This window comes from Hemicordylus capensis, chromosome 4 (genome assembly GCF_027244095.1).
Source record: "Hemicordylus capensis ecotype Gifberg chromosome 4, rHemCap1.1.pri, whole genome shotgun sequence".
Lineage (NCBI taxonomy): Eukaryota > Metazoa > Chordata > Lepidosauria > Squamata > Cordylidae > Hemicordylus > Hemicordylus capensis.
The window spans coordinates 187,064,003-187,084,622 of NC_069660.1; the positions used below are offsets into that span (position 1 = coordinate 187,064,003).

Sequence of the window (20,620 nt, forward strand, 5' to 3'; positions counted from 1 at the left end):
CCATTTGGCTCTGGCAATTTGTTAATTTTTAGTTTTTCAAGACAGTTTAGAACATCCTCTCCCGTCACCTCAAATTGGCCCAGTTCTTCAGCTTCCAAGCCTGAGTTCTTCAGCCTCCAAGCCTGAGTTCCAAGTTCAGTTTCGGAGCAGTATATGGTCAGTTATCCTCTGCCATGAAGACAGATGCAAATAACTCATTCAGCTTCTCTGTAACCTCCTTAATAATCCCTTTCACACCCTCATTATCTAAAAGTCCAACTACCTCCCTGGCAGGTTTTCTGCTTCTGATATACTTAATGAAGTTTTTTTGTTATTTCCCTTGACACTTCTAGCTATATGCTCCTCAAACTCTTTTTTCGTCCTTTATTGTCTCCTTGCATTTTTTTTGCCAGAGTTTATGTTCCTTTCAGTTCTCTTCGTTTGCGCAGGACTTCTATTTCCTGAATGAAGTCTTCTTTCTTTTTATCACTTCCCTGACTCTACCTGTTAGCCATGCTGGCATCCTCCTGAACTTGATGGTACCTTTCCTCCTTCTTGGTTGCATTCCAACTGAGCTTCTATTATTTTGGTTTTAAATAAGTTCCATGCCTACAGGCTTGAGTTTCCTCAACTCCAGGTCACTCTCAGTGTTTTGATCCAGAGGGAGATAGAATGTCCCTAGTAACACATTTCCCTTTCAGTCCTTGTATATCATTATACCCATAATGATTCTGTGGAGGATTCCAGTCCTCCTAGGTTTTCTAACTTGTTGGATTCTATTCCTGCTTAAATATAGTGTGCTACTCCACCCCCAATCCACCTCTCCCTGTCCTTTCTGTCGAGTTTGTATACAGGAATTATAGTGTCCCACTGGTTCCCGTTATGCCACTCTATCTATGTTTTCATTAGCAACCAAGCACTCCAGCTTGCTCATCTTGGCTCAGAGACCTCTGGCATTGGTGTATAAACAGCTATACACCAAGATTCTTACCTGGCATTGGCATGTGCTATCTCTCTTACTATCATTTGTCCACTTTGACCAACTGTCATGTGTTTCCATCTGCCACCTTTGGCAGAGGGGATCAGAGACATCACTTAGATCCTTTTAAGCCTTACCAGACCTGTCCCTGTGGGAGGAGTTACCTCCAGCTAGACCAGGGGCTGTAGTATAAAGCCTTCAGCCAGCCTCTGGCTATTGGAGGTACAGTTCATATAGACCTTCTGTGGACTGGTGACTTTATCCTATTGTATTCCCAGTAGTGGTTTAACCATGCTTCTGCCTAGCTCTCCGTATCTGTTGACTGCTGGTTTGACCTTGCCTGCTTGACCTTGTCTCTGCCTTGCCCTTTGCATATCTTGACCACTGGTGAGACTTTGACTTGCTTGATACTGCTCCTGCCCTCCCTTGTAGCAGCTGTACCACCTTGTTCTAATTACTGTAAGTGTCCAGAGCAGGTGATGAGTAATATCTTAGTTTTTAAAAAATTTAAAAGGGTAAGATAAATCCATGGAGGATAGGTTTATTAGCAGATATTAGCCATGAGAACTAATAACTAAAGGGAGTTTCTCTGTTCAGAGATGGTACACTTCTGAACAAGGATGCTAAAGACATACAACAGGGGAAGGATATCATCTATATACCTGCTTGTGAGTTCTCAGAGGTATCCAGTTGGCCTCTGTTGGAAACAGACTAGCAAAACAGTTTTCAGATAAACATTTCTGATCTTATGAGTCTGTATGCAAGCATTAGTTTTGTGGTGAACTGCCCAGAGACATGAGTTTGGGGCAGTATAAAAATATGTTAAATAAATAAACCCAAAATAAAAGATATTGGATGGCACCCTAGCATTGTGTTTATGCTCCTAACAGTAATGTGTGTGCTGTGCTAGCCTTGGTGCTTCCCAAGTGCCGCCACTCTTTTTGTACAAGTGGGATGATTTTTGCTGTTCTTCCCATGTTCTGGAACCATGGAAACATGTCATTGAAGCCTGAATGACCCTCAAGGATGTCTTTCCACAGTCAAACAGCACTTCTGGAGACATTATAAATCTACACCAAGACATTATGCAATTCACAATAAGTTAAGAGCTTATTGTGAATTGCATAATGCCTTGGTGTAGATTTATGATGTCTCCAGAAGTGCTGTTTGACTGTGGAAATACATTTGTCTTTCTTGTGCTGGATGCCTCCATGCTTACATCAAGGGCCAAAGACATCACCTCCTCCATGTGAAAGAGGACAAGGCACATGCACTGAGATCATTTAAGAGCTTGGTTCAAACCAGGCAACAAACAGAACACTGTGAAAACCAGTAGGTTTCATTTCCAGAAATTGGAAATGAAAATGGCAAGTAGAATCCAACTTAGTCTATAACTGAGATAAAATTTAGCAGCATTCCTAATTTCAGCAGCTCCTGATTACTGTGGAATCCATGGCAAATACTGCATATCAGGCATCACAATCAGGTTGAGTGGCAACGGAGGCAGCAATTAGTTCGTCACACCACCACTGGCAAAATTCTTTTGGTGAGTTTTCCCTGCTATGCTGCAGGAGATCTAGACATTCACACAAGCAACGTGATAGGACATATTTACATCGATTAAAATACCACAGTATATCCAAGTGTTGTACAGACAGAAATGATTAATTTCACATAGTTAGTGCTACCAAAAAGTTAATTTGCATCTAATTCAAAATGGGGTCTCATTCTGTGGAATGTGGAATGGCCATAATGAGCTCAATATCTTCCTTGCATAAAAGAAAGACCTATGGCATGTACAATCTGTGGAAACAAAAGGAAATGTAATTGGGGATTGTGAGAGTAACTTATGAGAATTATGAGTTTTCTTTGGACAAGCTGTGATAGGAAATCTGAACATTAAAAATGCAAATATCTTTGAAGCAAAAGGATGAAAAGGTAATCTTGAAAGAAATGAGGGAACATTTGCTCATTTCATTTGTTTTAATTAGCTTCCATTTCAAGATGAAAAGGTTTCAGGGAAGAGATGTCTTTGGAATACAAACAGGTGTAAATTGTAAAACTCCAGCATGTGCTTTCATATCTACAAGCGAGGACAGGGAGAGGTTTGGACAGAACCAGCAATTTGGGCAGTTAGCATGGACAGCCATTTTGCTATTGCATTCTCAACACCATTCTATAAGATATGCCCACAGTGTAGATGTGTTAGACACTTTTCAGCAACCTTAGACCTCAATATGTGCATAACTTCCTCCTGGTAACTGGGCTAAGAGGCAACTTTAAAAGTGATCGCTCTTCTTTATTTAGCAAGGGGACATCCCTATTTAATTGCAGCACTGAGCACAGTGGCCCACCAGCGGCTGTTTCTAGTGTCTACCCTAGACACTACTCTTTTATACTTTCTACCCTTAAGTGGCACAGTGGGGAGATGCTTGACTAACAAGCAGAAGTTTGCCAGTTTGAATCCCCGCTGGTACTATATCGGGCAGTAGCGATATAGGAAGATGGTGAAAGGCATCATCTCATACTGCACAGGAGGCGGCAATGGTAAAGCCCTCCTGTATTCTACCAAAGAAAACGACAGGGCTCTGTGAGCACCAGGAGTCAAAATCGACTTGACGGCACAACTTTACCTTTACCCGAGAAAGTATAAAAATAGGAAGCCTAAATGAATTCATGGTTACTACCAAAAGTGATATGCTCTCCAGTAAGGCTTCTTTTCTGGCTTATTTGGCATCCTGATGATCAGCCACAAATGTACCAGTTCAAACTATTGATGGAGACATTTAGAGATGACCTGAAAACTCCTTATTTTATTAAATCCTCATTGCTCTACGAATTTGAAAGCTCTTTCACAAACAGAAGCAATTTGCTTCTACTTAAGTAATGTAAGGAAAGGAGCTGACAACTTAATATATTCAGCAGATATTTCACTGGGATCAGAAAAAGGGCTGCTTTAGAGAACTAGCACAAGCCTCAGATTCATGCATTCACTTCCCCCCCCCTCCCCTCACGAGCTCCCATTCCATCCCAGTCCTTTTGGTTCCAGAAAATCCATAGTTGTTATATCCAAACCAACACACTATTGTTTCTGCTTGATCTCAAATCAAAATTTGACTTGAATCAATTTCAAACCACGGCTCCCAGTTCTGATTGGGAAGGCGAACGCAAACCATATGTTGCCAGCTCAGGTGCAATGACAAACTGTGAGTCTGTTCACATGAGCAGCCCTACCCAGCCCTTATTTGGGTAGGGCTGCTCTTCTGAAGCACTGGGATTGAGGCAAATCCTGGCATTGCCTCCCCAGGTAGCCCAGGAATTTAACCTGACATTTGACCTGGGTAAAAGGGAACAAGCGCGCCCTTTTACCGAGGTATGGGGTTGTGTGTTTATGCTCAGGCTGCATGCCTAGAGCACCCAGTTCATGGGGGAATTCCTCCATGCACCATGCTCTAGAGGCTGGGATGCATTTTCCCAGCCTCTAGAATGCTGCATGGCTCACAGCAGTGCCAGTCATGTCGGCACATGAGCCACACAGCTGAGATCACCGTTGGATCTTCTGATGGTGTGGGGAGGTAGGTGCTAGCGTGCCTTCCCCCTGCCTACCCTCCCCAGCTCTGTGTGAGTGGCCCGAATCGGAAAGCTAGGGAACGAATGGAGCATATGATGGCAGAAGGAAGCACATGAACCGAGGATGAAGCCTAACAGCCAAATAACTGTCTGGCCATTACATTCAAACTAGTGTAATGTTTGGTATGAAGCCAGGGCAAAGACTAGCCTTTTACCTTTACACCATTGCATCACACAGCTTTAATCGGAGCTTGCAACTCTAGATCTACTCACACAATTGTCCTGATTTTCTCCTCCTGGGAAATGTAGTTCTATGATACGGTCAGTGGCCGCTTACTGAGAAACTTGACCATTCTCAAATAAGACTATCATAGCTAGGCTTAGATTAGAAGAGCAGATGTGCCCTGGTCTCTCAGGGTTAATGTTATGGATACATGAAAGGGGATTTGGAAAGTGACATGCAAAGGAGAAGTCCTGAGAAATACTCTTCTTAAAATCTCTTCTTAAAAAATATTCTTCTTAAAAAATATTTAGTCAACTCCCAGTGGGGTCTTAGAAAAATTAGTTTCTTTGGCAAGGAACCATAGTTCTGTTGTAGAACATATGTTCTGCATGTACAAGGTACAGAATCTGCAGTTAAGGAATTTCAGGAAGTAGGACTGAAACCTTTCTTAAGACCTCGGGAAATCACTGCCAGAGTAGACAATGTCTGAATCAGCATCAGCCAGTTTCATATGCAAGATTTTTTAAATAAATATGCACATAAATAGTAGGTAAACGGGATGGAAGGAGAAGAGGAAGTTCTAAAGAAGGGTTGCAGAACTGTCTTAATTTTGCTTTGATATTTGCCCAGAGGATCGTTTTGTGTTGGCTCCACTGTATCATAGGAAGCTGAAAAGTATATCCTTCCGATGTACGAGTATGAAAAATGACTTCAGTAAATTATTACAAATCAATTTACAAATCTTGCATTCTAACATTGTTGTCAATCATTTCCCCACTAACCTGTTTTTCAGTCACAATGACTCTTCCTAGGAGCTGATCTTCTAGACCCTTCATGGTGACAGTAAAATCAATGATAGAAGTGCGAGCACTAATCTCAGGGGTATATGCAGGATTTGGAAGCTTGGTGGTAATATAAAGTCTGAAGCCATTCATTACATCCACTTCTTTATCCCCAACTTTTACCTAATAAAAACAATTACAGGAGTGACAGAGAAATACAAGCCTACAAGATCTATTACACCTTCAAATATCAGCTGGTTATTTATTGGAGAACATCTAGCTTTCATTTAGTCACTTCAATAAAAGTCATGTTTATTATTTCAAACTACCACCCTGAAAATAGTAACTCTCCAAGTAATGACATCTCTGTTACTGCAACATATAGTAGACCAATGCAGAATGTATCCTTCCTTCTGTCTATTTAATACATGGGGAATGGGTGTGTCCTGGCTAGCCATACATCCCTACACTGACACAGTCACTGGTCTCACCTGTCAGGTGTCCGTGCAGTCAACACTTGTCTGCAAAGGGCAGTGTGGCGGGCTGGCACACTCCCATTCACTCCCTCCACACATCCAATGAGTGCAAGGGTAAAAACCTGCATAGGGCTAGTGTGTGACCTCTAAAACTAACACACAATCCGTACTAGGAACAGAAAAAGCTAGTTCTCCCATTTCTTGTGTGTGACATGTTTATTAAATATATTCATATTGTGTCTTATCAAAAATTATTTCCAAGGCAGTTCAAAACAAGAGCACACTGGCACTTGGTGAAATCATCCCCTGCCCCTACATATCTGAAAACTAGCTGTTCTTGAACTGTGGTCTAGAGACCACCAGAACTCCTTGGCACATTTTCAGGTCATCCCCAAGACCATGATGAAAATGAGAGAGAACCATGACGAAGAGCCAAAAGCTCTCTTGCAAGTGTACACTATATGCTGAAGAGGCAAGCTGCCTTTCAATGTAAACATGAAAACAAACTGAAAAGCAGCTTGCCTCTTCAGCAACACAATGGAGTTGTGAGCATGACTTCAGTCATACACTTGGGAGGGCTAGGGGGAAGGCAGGAGCTTGCCTGCCTTCCCCTGCAGACATGTGGTGGCCATCTTGGCCTCTGATGCACCACGCAGACCCACATGAGCGGCGGCGCATCAGAGTCCAGAGCTGGGATTGGGAGGAGGAAGTCCTCCAAAATCTCCTGATAGACGGCTGCGTTGACCCTGGACTTAATGAAGCACAGTGGACCAACACCAACAGATGACATGGCTCCCCACACCAGCAGTGCAGCGGCTGCTCTCAGTTGAGTAACCCTTGCACAGTGCCTCCCCATGGCTCGCTGCCCAAAATGGCAGCAGGCAAGGGGGAAAGCTACCCAGTGGTGATCACCCAGATGATCACCTGCCAAGGTAGAATGAACTCACGGTCTGTTCTACCTTGGTAAAATGCTGGGTAGAAAAGGCAGGCTACCGTTGACTGGAGCAGCTGGGAGCAGAGGGCTTCCAACACTCCAGATGACATGAGCTGCCTGGGATAATCCGGGCAGCTCATGTCGTGAGAATAGCCTTCATGTGTTAAAGGGGAAAACTGCAAATAATTGAAGGATGATAAATGGAACCAAATGAAGAACATCTGTTTTTAGAATGGGAATGCATTTGGACAAGTAACCAAGAAGCCTGCAACATGAAGGTGGCAGGAGAGCCCCTTGGAATGCACTGAAGAGGGAGAAGGAAGAGAAAATATGGCTCATGAGGAACCAACTAGAGAGAAGCATGTTCCAGAGCACTGTAAAACATTCCCCTTAGGTGATGGAGCTGCTCTGGGAAGAGCAGAAAGTTCCAAGTTCCCTCCCTGGCATCTCCAAGATAGGGATGAGAGAGATTCCTGCCTGCAAACTTGAAGAAGCTGTTGCCAGTCTGTGAAGACAATACTGAGCTAGATGGACGTATGGTCTGACTCAGTATATGGCAGGTTCCTATGTTCCTATGTTCCAGAGTGGGGAGAATTTGGGCAAGGGACCTTACAAGCATCCTTCAATGTGGACAGCCACAGAGTAAGAAAGTGTGGTGGTTCAAAAAGAACAAATGTATCAGAAGGTTAGTCTTCACTAAAGCAAAAGTTAAGGACCACTTTTGTAAACAATTATCTAATTTTGTAAACACTTTTGTAAACAAGAAGAGCTCAAATAACTTCATGACACCAAGACAGGATTACAACTGGAACATGGAACCTAGCATTATTTTAATAACTGAATGTATTCTTTGAAACAGATATTCCCTTTTCTCACCTTGTATGTTGAACCTGTTTTGATGAAGTTTTTTTCCAGCACATTATCCAAAGCTGGATCCAGCTCTTCACCAACATCTTCAATTAACAGTGGTCTACCAAGTGAAAGGCTATCCTCCAAGTGGTTTCTAAAATATTTGTGATTCAAAGAGGTGATCTGAGGGGGAAAACATGCTGCCTTTTTATTAAGCTATTGCATCATCAGGGGGAAACACCAGAAATTTTGTACAGGACAAACTTTGTTTTAAAAACAGCAAAGCTTTCCTAATTTCTGTATCAAGTCAAGCCAAGAAATTAGCACATCTGATTTACCACTGTAGCAACATGCTTGATTAAATCAACATTTAATCCAACACACTTAATGCACCTGAATGTCAGGATTGGAGTGGGTGTTGAACAGGTAATTTGCAGGATGGTAGCTATGAATTCAGTCTGTGTGACATAAGTTATGACCAAAGAAGGAAACTGCAGTGAGATCAGCCACATAAGTTTCTTCACACCAATATAAAACAGTTTAGATTATCATTCCTGACCCCTAAGAAAATGTACTGGGTATACCGAGTACGTACCTGGACAAGGTGCACTCACTAATCTGAACAACCAAGAGACCTTTCCTTGCTGGCTAACGACAGCTTTCTCCTTATCCCCCCCCCCCCGCCTTTTCCTCACCCCACCCTCTGCTTCACAGAAATCATCTGATTCTGGGCTGGTCACATACAAGATTTATTTCCAGTGTTACAAAGCTTCAACTAGACGACAGCACAGATACAGACTTAATTGATTCATTATCTCTCTCAACTTCAGGATGACCAAGTTTGGGTTGCAAATTTACTGGGATTGCTGAAAGGGAGAAGCGTAGTCCCAAGAACCTGCTCTGAGTTCAACAAGGCCGCACTGGCAATAATATGGCATACTGGGTAGAAATGTGTCAATCAATTTTGGTACAAATTGATTTGTACCCAAATCTAGCTGACTCGGGTGATTTGGAGACAGAACAAATCACCCCTGTGGTCTATTGTCTAGATTTGGGCCAAATCAAATCACACCAGATTCATTTTGAATGGATTCGAGATTCGGATTCCTCCTATGAATTTCCCTAGATTCCCAGCGTTCATTTTTTTTAAAAGCTGAACTCTAGCCCTTGTAGAAGTGTCATTATGGAGCAAAATGTGTGGTCACTATTTTTCAAGTGTTTGGATTCTTTGGTGTATAATAACTTATCCTCAATTAATCCCTATAAGGTTTCATTACAAACTTTCATTTCTTCTGTTCATTTTGACTGTCTTTGGACAGTGCCGGCTGTCAAGGGCCATGTGCCAACTATACTCCTCTCCCACCTGCAAAGCAGTGGAATACTACTCAGTTTATGTTCAAGGAGGTGTTTAGACTCTTTGGTGTCTAATAAACTTTCCTCATAATGAATCCCTACGAGGATTCATTACACACCAAAGAGTAAACACTTCAAAAATCTCTAAAATATAAACTGAGTACCCACTGGTTTGTGGGTTGGGGTAGCTGGCACATGGGATGCCACTAATTCCTCACCCTCACCCACAAAGCAGTAGGGTCAAAATGAACAGGAGAAAATAAGGTGTGTAATGAAGACACCAAAGAATCGAAACACTTCAAAAATTCCTAAAAAATAAACTGAGTACCCCGGGGGGGGGGGGCATAGCTGACACATGGCAGTTGACAGTTGGCATGGTCTAATGACAGTCAAAAAGAACTGAAGAAATGAAGGTGTACAGTGATTTCTCATAGGGATTCATTATGAGGAAAAGTTATTATACACCAAAGAATCCAAACACTTGGAAAAGAGTGGCCGCACATTTTGCTCCATAACTCCACTTCTACAAGGGCTAAAGCTTAGCTTTTTAAAACAAAAAATTAAAGCTGGGGGTCCATGTTAAGGTTAGGATATGGTGACTACAATTCCCCATTATTTCCTATGTAGAAAATATACACAATCAGTAAAAACTAAACTAAATCATTAAAAATCAACCAAGTGCCCCACTGCCTTGAAATGTGGGTGGTAGGTGGCACCCAAGGGGACCTACGCACCACTCATATTTGGTGCCCCAGGACCTTTATAAGTGGTCTGAATCGATCTGTATCAATCTGAATCTAATCTAATCGAAATCGAATCTGGTGTGATTCGGGGGGACAGATTTGGACACAAAACAAATCAGGATTCAATTCAAACAAATTGAATCGGAAAATTTTGGATACAAAACAAATCAGGATTCAATTCAAACAAATCGAAAAAATCAATTCGTGCACATCCCTAATACTAGAGTGTGAACAGGAGTTGGGCAGAGATACTCAGTACATTTTCTAAGCTGGATGATACAGGTGAGTCCCTTATTTGGTGGGCAGGGGGAGAAGCAATGACCTAATCAGTTATGCTGCTGGAAAGAAGATCAGGTATACTAATAAGGATATAAATGAAAAGGGCCATTTTACTATGCTGTCATGCTAAATCTAAATTATATGCAGAAAGCTTTGTATGCAATGTTGCTATTTTCCAAATGCACTCTGATGCAGTTGTGCAATCATATCCTCCTAATTAGTTTGCCATTTTGGACTATAACAGTGATGTCTGATGCATGCCATTGATCATATATTCATCACTGCTTTCCAAAACATCCTTATACCGAATGGAAGTATAAGAAAAACTGAATCTCATTTAGTTTACCTGCAATTCATTCCTGGTTTCCTTGTTTTTAATCCAGATCTTGCCCTGTGTCTGTGGATCAATCAGCAAAGGGTAACGAGCTGCTTTTGTGACAATTATGCCATTCTGTATGGATAGATCATCATTTGGCAGTCCTTGAAGGTTCCATTCACTGACAGTAGGAGCATCGATCAGCATCTCTGTGAGATTTAGATTGTTTCCAAATGGGATTTTCCGGGTTTTCATTTCTTTTTGCCAACCAGTTAACAACAGATTGCGGAACTCTTGGTTAAAAGGACCAGAATAGGATAGAAAGGCTGTGGCTAGCAGTACATCCCCTAAATGAACACACAAGAGAGATAACTTTTTACAATGTGAAAGCACCATTGGAAAAAATGAATAAGCTTTCAGGGAATAAAAAAGGATGGATTTTCAAGGAGGAAAACAGAAAACTAAGATTTAAAAGGCCTGCTCCTAAGTGTGTTTTCACATGGAAGGATTAAATCACCTCTCTTGTGCTATTTATGTGAACATTGGATGATAGTTCTTGCAGAAAATAAAGCACATGAAAGGCATTTGTATTATGAATGAGCATTCTGGTCACTGTAAATTTTACATTCTCATTACAAATCATATTTACATTCTCATTACAAATCAAGAGCAGCTTTAAACCTAATCTGTGAAGACACCCCAGGATTTTCTGTATTATTTTATTTATTTATTAGATTTTTATACCGCCTCGCCCAGATGGCTCTACGTGGTTTACAAATATAAACAAACCAACAGGGAAGACAAATATTATATACTGATGTTTTAATATATAGTAATAGAACCATATAATTAAAAGTCTGTGCAATTGCATAAATTATAATAATGCGGAATCAATAAAAATATATCTATGTATTTCAATAAAATTTAAGCAAAAATAATCATTAAAATAGTGCTTAGATCCAATGAAAAGATTGGATCCAATAGTTCACTTCAAAGATATCATAATGCTGGTGAGACAGGAGAAGTGTAAGTGAATCTTCTCAAGATCATATTGTAACCAGAAAATGTCCTGATTGTGCCAACATCAAGTCCTGTGTTTTTGCCATACACATTTCAACTCCACCAAGTCTTTTTCAGTGGCAGTTGTCCCGAGAAGGGAGAAGCTAAAAGCAGCTAAACCCTTGTGTTAGGTAGAGACCACTAGCCGGGAGTGGCCAGTGAGGGCAGCGCCAGAGGCGTGGCAAGAGGCACCTTGAAGGAATACTAAGCAGGTGCTTACCAGCATGCAAGCAGCACCTGCAAGGTGCCACACTCTGCCCGCAATCCCGTGCGGGGCAACAGCGCTCTGCCCGGCATCCAGCGTGGCTGTGGTGTGGCCCTAGCCTCTGCATGTGCGTGGAGCCTCTGCATACAAGCAGAGACCAGGGGAAAGCCGCAAACTCCATGTCAGATGCCGGGCGGAGTGCTGCTGCCCCATGCAGGATTGCGGGCGGAGTGCGGCAGCTGGTAAGCACCTGTTTAGTATTCCTTAAAGGTGCCTCTCACCGCCGCTGCCATCACCACTTCTGCCACTAGCAGAAAGAGATTCTCCAGACAATGGCATTATTGTCAACTAGATCTAATTGAACAAACTATCCAGTTGATAATAAGGTGATGGATATTGGGTTCAGGGAGATCCGGGGTACAGATGGAGCTAGTATTGTGCTGGGTCAAACATTATTTATTCACTATACTTATACCTCATTCTTCCCCCAAAGAGTTCAGAATAGCTTCTATCTGGTTGTTCAGTAGATGCCAAAATTCTGGCTCCAGAATTCTGGGGATCCCTGGGACTTCTCAGCCAATGAAGGGTGGAACTACAGAATCCTCTGCAAGTCCAGCTGACATGTCAAATACTTTAAAAGAAAAATACTTTCCAACTATCCATGGTGAAATTACTAGGACAGCTTCATCACTCTTCATACCTGCATTCTCTATTGGGCTGTCTATGCCAGCCCACAACTTTATATTCTGCAAAGACACCAGCACACATTTGTAGGGGTGTGTGAGCTGGCTTGGCTCAACGGGTTTAGGATCAAACCGGACTGGCCTCGTTTGGTCCACGTTTGAACCAAACCAGGCCCCATTTGAACCAAACTGCCTCAGAACTGTACTGGTAAAGCGAAATCCAGTGAGGATTCCCCTTTACCAGTAAAGGGGGGGAGCGGCTTCCCTAAATGTAAAGCAGGTGGGCGGGGAGTAAGAAAAGTACTTATGAGTGCCACCACTGTCGGCTGTGGTGGTGGCCATGGGGGTGGGTGGCAGGGGCAGCGGCAGCTCCCCCCCACCCCCACGACCTCCCTCAGGGTAGCAGAGCCAGTTCAGGCCTGGTTCAGGTCTCTGTGCAGGCATGGAGGTCACTAAAATGGCCTCTATGCACACACACCAGGCCCCAACAGGCCCTGCCTACCCTGGAAGAGAGGTTGGCAGTTGTGGGGCAGAGCCCCCACTACCCCCCTCATGGCCGCAGCTGCCACTGGTGGCACTCATAAGTTCTTTTCTTATTCCCCTCCTGCCCACTCTTCATTTAGGGAAGCTCCCCTGCCCCCCGCCACCTTGCCCTTTACTGGTAAAGGGGAATCCTCACCAGATTCCGCATTATCAGTAGTGCTCAAAGCCCTTTCGAACCGGCTCGGTTCGAATTTGAACTGGGTCCAGTTCGTGTGTGCACAAAACTGGACCAGGCCAGGTTTTGTGCATATACCTACACAACTGTTGCTTTTTTAAAATCACCCTTCTGTCACCAAGGTGGTAGGAACAAGAAGATAACAAACCTGTTAAGGCTAAGCTGAAAGCAGAAACCCTGTGGTACTTCCCAAGATTTTGTAGAGCTTCCTGGGATCTGTTCAATGGGCCCACTTTCAGACACGGAGACTCAAGGTATACCCCACCTGGCTATCCTATGGAGCTGGCCATGAGTTGCTGATCAAGCAAGCAACTTTGATGAGTTGCTCATCATGGAAGCCACCAAAAACAGATATTACCTTACCTCTGGAGAGGCAGTGGAAGTGTGCAAGAGCCCGAATCTTGCTTCCTTCTGTTAAAAAATGAAGTCTAATCAGGACCTATGATAGTGGTCTGCACTGTTACTGGAACACTTCAGGTAGCCATTACTTACCCAAAAGATATATTTACACACTCAAGCCACCACAGTCTTGTGACTTTCAAGTATAATGGGGCATTGAAAAAAAGAAAAAGATTGAGGAAATCCCCATGGACCTCCAATATTTTAGCTAGAGAATATGAATACAATTTATATTATCTCAGTTCATATTTTCTGAAACATAGTCAACTTTGCTATTTTCCAGAATAGAGAAATGACAGTATATCAGCCTTACCCACAAGCCTCTTTGTTTGTGCAGCAAACTCTTTACTCTGTTCAGTCCACCTCTCTTTTTCACCAGCCAATCCACCGATAAGACTGGAGGCTGTTTGCATTTTATGCCTGCAGCGTTCTGCATCCTCACGCAATGTCTATCAAAATAAAAATGAAGATATGTGAGTGGAGGAAGGAATTTAGCCAAAATTCTATGCATAATGACTCATCATCAGTCACATCTCCATGCATGGGGCATTGTAAATGATGCACTCATTGGCCTACATCCAGACTTATGTGTGGAGAATACGTCTATGCATACACAGAGGGAAGGAGTGATTTTCGGTGATTCCCCCTTCCCTCTGTAGCTGCATATGCCTTCCAAAAATCCATCTGTGGGGCCCTTAGGGACATATTTTCAGGAAGCACAGGTGGCCTCCTTCAAACATGGAGGAATCCTGCCCTTCCCCAGTGAGGCATTTATGATGTCAACTAGGTCATCTCTAACAGCCTCCCTCAGGTGCAGAGCCAGCCGAATGGCACTCTGGGTCCGGCCCCGCCTGCAGCCCCTCAAGCAACGTCCCATGCATGTGACGTCACGTGCACGGGGCGTGGCTCGGGCTCCGGAAAAGCCCCGAAGGAACTCCTGCCCACGCTCTGGCAAGCCCCAAGCCAGCTCTGCATGTCACATGCAAAGGGGGCATGGTCTCAAGCTCTGGAGCAAGAGCTACAGTGAACAAGCTCTACGCTGTCATTTCAGATAGCACTTACTGCCTGGAAGCAGCTATTTCCCTTTTTCTCCTTCAATGGAGGGAGAGAAAGGGAAATAGAGGCTTTCAGGCAGCAAACGGTGCCTGAAATGAAAAGGCAGAGCTGGCTCGGGACTCACCAGAGCCCGGTTGGGAGGAGTTTCTTCAGGGCTCTTCCAGAGGCTGAACCACACAACCCTGCGGGCTTCGGCAGCCCTTCCCATTGGCAGCCCGGCTTCTTTGAACTTGTTCACACAATGGTAGCTCCACCCCTGGCCCCTATTAATAAAATTTGTATACGCTTTTGTTAATTTTTAAAATTATGGATGTATCTGGCTTTACTCCCTGCATAGACTTTGGATCTAGATTTCACAGTTACCAAAATATGCAAATACACTGTTACCAAATGCAAAAAGCATCTGAGAACTGCCTGCCATGGTGGTTTGAATCCTGATTGTACAATAAGACATGCTCTTGTCTGTGTTCCCAGTTCAAGAGTGGGGGAAATGTCCTGAAAGCATCCAGCTTTCTATTTCTAACTTTAAAACAAACAAATCCTAGTAATTTTTCACTAGCACCATGTTGACATGAATTAAATACAAAATCATCAGAGAAGGAAGTAAGAATGTAAGAAGTTTGAAAAGGAGTCTCAGATTGCAGAAGTGGTGAAGGACAACTCAATAAGTAAACATGGGATAAATACAGATGACCACTTGCCAAGCGGTAACTCACCATAGTCCACATTAGGGGTGTGCATTTTGGAATTCTCTTGTTTCGATTTGTATCAGAATCGAAACACCCGTTTTGTTTTGTACCCAAATTTTCTGAATCCGAATCAAGTTTACACATCTTTAAGAATTTTCCCATAGGGAATAATGGGGATTCCAGCAAATGTATCGCTTCAAATCAAGGGGAAAGGGATGATCCAGAGTGGAGTGTGGTGGGTGGTAGTGCCCAAAGGGGGCAAGGAAACTTCCAGAATTATCTCAAAAGAATTAGGAACATAGGAAACTGCCTTATACTGAGTCAGACCATTGGTCTATCTAGCTCAGTATTGTCTTCACAGACTGGCAGCGGCTTCTCCAAGGTTGCAGGCAGGAATCTCTCTCAACCCTATCTTGGAGAAGCCAGGGAGGGAACTTGAAACCTTCTGCTCTTCCCAGAGTGGCTTCATCCCCTGAGGGGAATATCTTGCAGTGCTCACACATCAAGTCTCCCATTCATATGCAACCAGGGCAGATCCTGCTTAGCTATGGAGACAAGTCATGGTCAACCACAAGACCAGTTCTCCTCTCCATTGGGCAAAGGGCTGATCTTTTGTGAATTGTTGAAGTTTATGTGTCTTTTAAGATTTCTCCCATAGGGAATAATGGAGGTTTCATCAGCCCCATAATTCCACTTGGGGGGCACTGGGGTTTCCCAGAGCGAGGGGCTGTGTAGTGCACATAGGGTGCCAACCACCTCCATACCCACAAGCCCTTTGGGTACTGGGTTTTGTGTTTCTGAGGTGTTCATTGTAGATTCTCTGGTAGTATATGAGATTTTCAGTGAAAAACAAGAATCCACTCTCATATGCTACCAGAGAATCTACACTCAGAACACCACAGAAACAACAGAACCCAGCACCCCATGGGTTAGCAACCCTTCCCCTGGCCAATGTGGGGTCAGTAAAGAGTGGCAAGAAGCAAAAGAGCCAATGGGGAACAAGGAGGGAATTGTCAGCAGGTCAGCCCATGATTTAGGTCACCGATCAGAAGGCTGGAAGGGTGGGAAATTCAAAGAGATGTCAAACACAAAATGGAGACTGACTCAGAGATCACCACAAAATGGAGGTCCGAAACAACAAAACATTTTGTAGCCGAAACAGGGACGTTTTGTTTTGTATGCAAAACTTTTGGATCTGTAAAATGGGTGTTTTGTTTTGTCTACAAAACACCCGAAACAGGATGTTTTGGGTACAAAACATTTTGTATCCGAAATGTTTCGCACATCCCTAGTCCACATGTAATTATTTGGTACGCTGGTCATCCTTACTGCCCTCCCCTACTGCTGCAAGTGGAGAGGAGAATCTTATCACTTCCCTGCATTTTTGAGCAGATGTAGAAGTGTAGTAACATTCCCCTCTCCACAACAGAGATGAATGGCTTACATACATGGTACTAAGCTGCCACTTGACAAATAGTTGTCAGTGTGGACCCCATCAACATAAAGAGCTGCCTTATACTAATTCAGACCACTGGTCCATCTAGTCCAGTATTGTCTCCTGTCAAGCTGCACCTGCCTCACAATTCTGAATACTGCTGTCCTCCTGTGACAGCCAAGGCTTCTCGCAGATGAACTCTGGGGATTTACAACTTGGAGCAGGCCCCACCCCAGACTTTCACTCATTGGCCAGTCCTCTGGCACAAGTAGTATGAAGGGATTTCCCAGCTGGAGTAGCCTTACCTCAGTATCAAGGTTCACTTGCTCTGGTATGCATCTCCTTCTTGACTCTCCTGACTACTCAGCATGACGCCTGGCCTGTTAGGACTCTTCCTTGTCCAGCTCTCTAACTCCCTGTTCCTGATCTGGCCCATTCCTGTGGCTCCTGACTTTGACTCCCCTCTCGGTCCCCTGATTTGACCAACCTTCCGACTTGACCCTCCTGCTCATTCCTGGACTTTGTATCCTGCCCCGGACCCTGATTCTGCCTCCTGGTGGACTCCCTGGCTTGACCTCCTTGCATGTGCGTGATTCTGGACCACTGCCTTGTCCTACAGCCCCAGGTCATCGGCCTCTCCAACTCATAGCTCCTGGCGCTCCCAGCCATGGCTCCCTGCACCAGGTCCCACTGCCCATGACTCAACCTTTCTGACACCTCCTCTAATTGGCAGCACTTCTCCAAGGTCTCCAAGTCAGCAGCTGCTGAGATCCCTGCATCTAGAGATGGTGAGGACTGAGCCTGGGACCTTCTGCATGGAAAGTAGGTGCTCTATCCTCAGATCTACTTCCCTCGCCTTATGGAATCTCTCTCTGGCAGAATACTCTATGTACCTGTTTCTCCCTCATGGCCTTCTCATACTCGGCCTGTACAATATCTAGCTCAGCTTGCTTGGCATCGAGTTCGGCTTGAGCTTTCTCTAGATCCAAATTGGCAGTTGTCAGACGGTTCTCCTGGACTGCCAAATTAGCCTATAAACAACCAGTTCACACAAAATAGGTTAACAAAATGCTAAGCAGAATTGCATCACTGACAAAGCTGCCTTTTGAAGAAAACTGTATTTGGGCGAAACGCTAACCCTCTGCCAAAACAATGGAACTAATTGACAGCACATGATTAAAAAGAAATATTGACAAATGAATTATTAATAAGATAATAATAAAGCTGATTTGGCTAGAAGTTGCTTTCCATAGAAATGCTAGTGCCAGATCTATGCACACATAGTAGACCGCAGGGAGCAAATTGTTAATGCTCATCTGTATTTTGTTTTAAAGCCCTCCCTGCAATAAGGGAACAAAGACATCAAGGAGAAAGATTCTAGCTCAGCTATCTCTTTGCTGTGCTACGCTAGTTTTCTGCTTCATGTAGGGGTAGTTGATTTTTGCCCAGAGGAATATTCAAAAATGTACCCCCTCCCCAGCCTGAAGTGTTACAGTCCATTCCACTGGAAATCTACACCTTGTTTTGTTGCATGTGCAGATCCAGCCTATTCTTCTTCCATTGGGTGGAATACTACTATACATACTAGCTGATCTGATTTAACTCTGGTTTCAAGTCATGCCATTTTCATTTGGGCTTACCTTTAAAGGTAGAACTTCCTTGTTGATAGCAAAGAAGGAAGCCATTGCTTTAGTCCACGAGCAAAGGCCAGCCACATTTCCACAAACTCTTTTAGCTGTCTCAATGTTGTAGTCTCCCATTTCAAAGTAAGGGCTCAACAACTCCACTACTTCTTCATTAATTGTATCTTTTGGAAATTGCTAGAAATACCATGAAGAAGCCAGCTTAGTTCCATTGACAACCCAACATTAAATAAATGTGTTGCCTTCCTATTAACTATTACGTGATGTCAAGCACACAAAAGAGAACAGCAATGGGTATTCAAATCTTAAGTGACTCCACATTGGGTATGGCATACTGTTTGGAATAATTCAAAGTTCGTTTTGATTACATTTATTACAAAAATAGGTAGTAATTTGGCTATTCATATAAATACTCTAAACCCAGGAGTGTTAGATGTCCCTTGTTCATCCAAGGTCCTGGTTTCTCTTGCCCAATACAAATCCCTTACCTGAAGCTGACTTGGTTCCTTATCTGCTCCTCTCTTTTAGCTAGTCTAACTTTTGTTGCAACTGCTCTATTTCACATTACAGCCAAATGTCTAATTGGCTTCCTGAATCATCCTAAGTGTTGTTCTCTTTTATTGTACCTGCATTACACTTTCTATTGCTGTACCGCTTCTCAAATTTTACACCCTGCTTTGTGATGCAGATTTTACATCTTCTTTTACATCAAAACAAAACCACAAATTCTGTACTATTATTTTTTGTGCTGATAAGAGCTTAGTCATTTAATGTCTACTGCCACTGTCTGCATTGATCTTACAATTTAATAACCTGTGACCAAGCCTCAAACTGGGGTACAATTTATCCTTATGCATTTTAATTAGACCTGGTTTATGAGTACTACTGCAAAAAGTTTATTCAGGAACAAAATCCTCAGTCATTTACTGTTCAAGAATATAGGATTACATATATTAAAAGGTGGGGAAAGAGAAAAAAGGAAGAGAGCTTCCCCTTGCAATTGCCTCTGAATAAATCCCAAGATAATCATTTATCACAGTACCTCACATTAAATGGTCCTGTGTCCAGGGCTCCAGCATTTTTATTTGTGAACTCAGTACCACCTCCCATGCAGGCACTTTAGAACTAAACTCATACATATATACCCCAGCAACCCATTTTTAACAGGGACCCATTTTTTAAACTGAGAAAAACCCGAAAGGCCAGCAAAATAGGTTCTATCCCACTGATTCAGTCACATACAAGTACACATATGAGCTAAGAGATCTTTAATCCTCTCTTCTTCAGTGCAAACTGCCACAAGGCTTTGGCACAGACCTTCCTTTAGGCACTTAAGCTGCTCACTTCAATTTCTGTATCTCTGGTTTGTGCACAAGAACCCAAGTTACATAATTTAAGGCTCCGCCCAAGTTTCTCTTGCTATTCACTCTGAAGGGGAAAGCACTGAAGAGCCCTGTGCTTGTATCTCAACTTGGGAGAAAGTGGCTGAGGTGCATGTGTGTATGAGGAGGATGTCTTTGGATTCAGGAGCTTTGTTGGGGCCAGATGGAAAAGCCTTTGTGGGAGACAGAATGTTGCCTCTAGCTGCCTATTTCTACTGTATATAGTATTTTATTTCCAACAAGTTTACTGAGTGTTATCGATTCCAATTTTATTCCTACCCATCAGGTCTACATCCTCAGTTATTGACACACCTGCAGGTTCTGTAAGAAGTTCCCTGCTGTCATCAGTTTCAAGGACTCCAGCCATGATGGAATGGTGCAATTTTTCTCCACATCCATTTTGACCACATTGACCCTCCTCTGGAACAGCAGCAGCACACAGTCCATGATACGCATGATAAGATGAGGTGGGCGACCCAGAGTCCGGACAGTGGCAATATCTGCAGGCTTGATAGTCTAGGTTATTGAAGTGGGGTGGGGAGAACAGAATTAGTACCTCAACCATCAGCTCGCGAACTCCTCGTACAAGCAGGACAATCTAGCATTAAATCTGACATTCCTGGGGACTGGGTGACGTATCTGAGTAGGGACAAAGATTACACTCCCCACATGCCTAGTGCTAACCTGCAGAGCAGCCTCCGCCTCTTCTAAGGCGGGTCTGGCAGACTCCAGTTTTTCTTCAGCAATAGCTTTGTCAGCCGAGATACTGTCTACAATAACCTGGGCTTTGTCCTTCACTTTCTGTACTTCTGCCTTCACCTTTTCAGCAGCCTGTGCTTTTACTGTGACTTCTTTTAACACCTATTAA

General features: G+C 43.3%; 1 protein-coding gene across 7 annotated transcripts in view; it reads right to left on the bottom strand.

Annotated features, from left to right (window-relative positions):
• The window catches only part of LOC128322773 (dynein axonemal heavy chain 5-like), a 240,360-nt gene that overhangs the window by 43,838 nt on the left and 175,902 nt on the right, over positions 1-20,620 (bottom strand). For all 7 annotated transcript variants that reach the window (XM_053244679.1, XM_053244680.1, XM_053244682.1 and 4 more), the window contains 8 exons: positions 20,437-20,613; positions 20,065-20,268; positions 18,368-18,547; positions 17,621-17,758; positions 13,861-13,996; positions 10,514-10,830; positions 7,820-7,975; positions 5,534-5,716 (listed from right to left, as the gene is read on the bottom strand). In XM_053244679.1, coding sequence (XP_053100654.1) covers positions 5,534-5,716; positions 7,820-7,975; positions 10,514-10,830; positions 13,861-13,996; positions 17,621-17,758; positions 18,368-18,547; positions 20,065-20,268; positions 20,437-20,613 — 1,491 coding nt within the window. The remainder of the gene's footprint in view (positions 1-5,533; positions 5,717-7,819; positions 7,976-10,513; positions 10,831-13,860; positions 13,997-17,620; positions 17,759-18,367; positions 18,548-20,064; positions 20,269-20,436; positions 20,614-20,620) is intronic.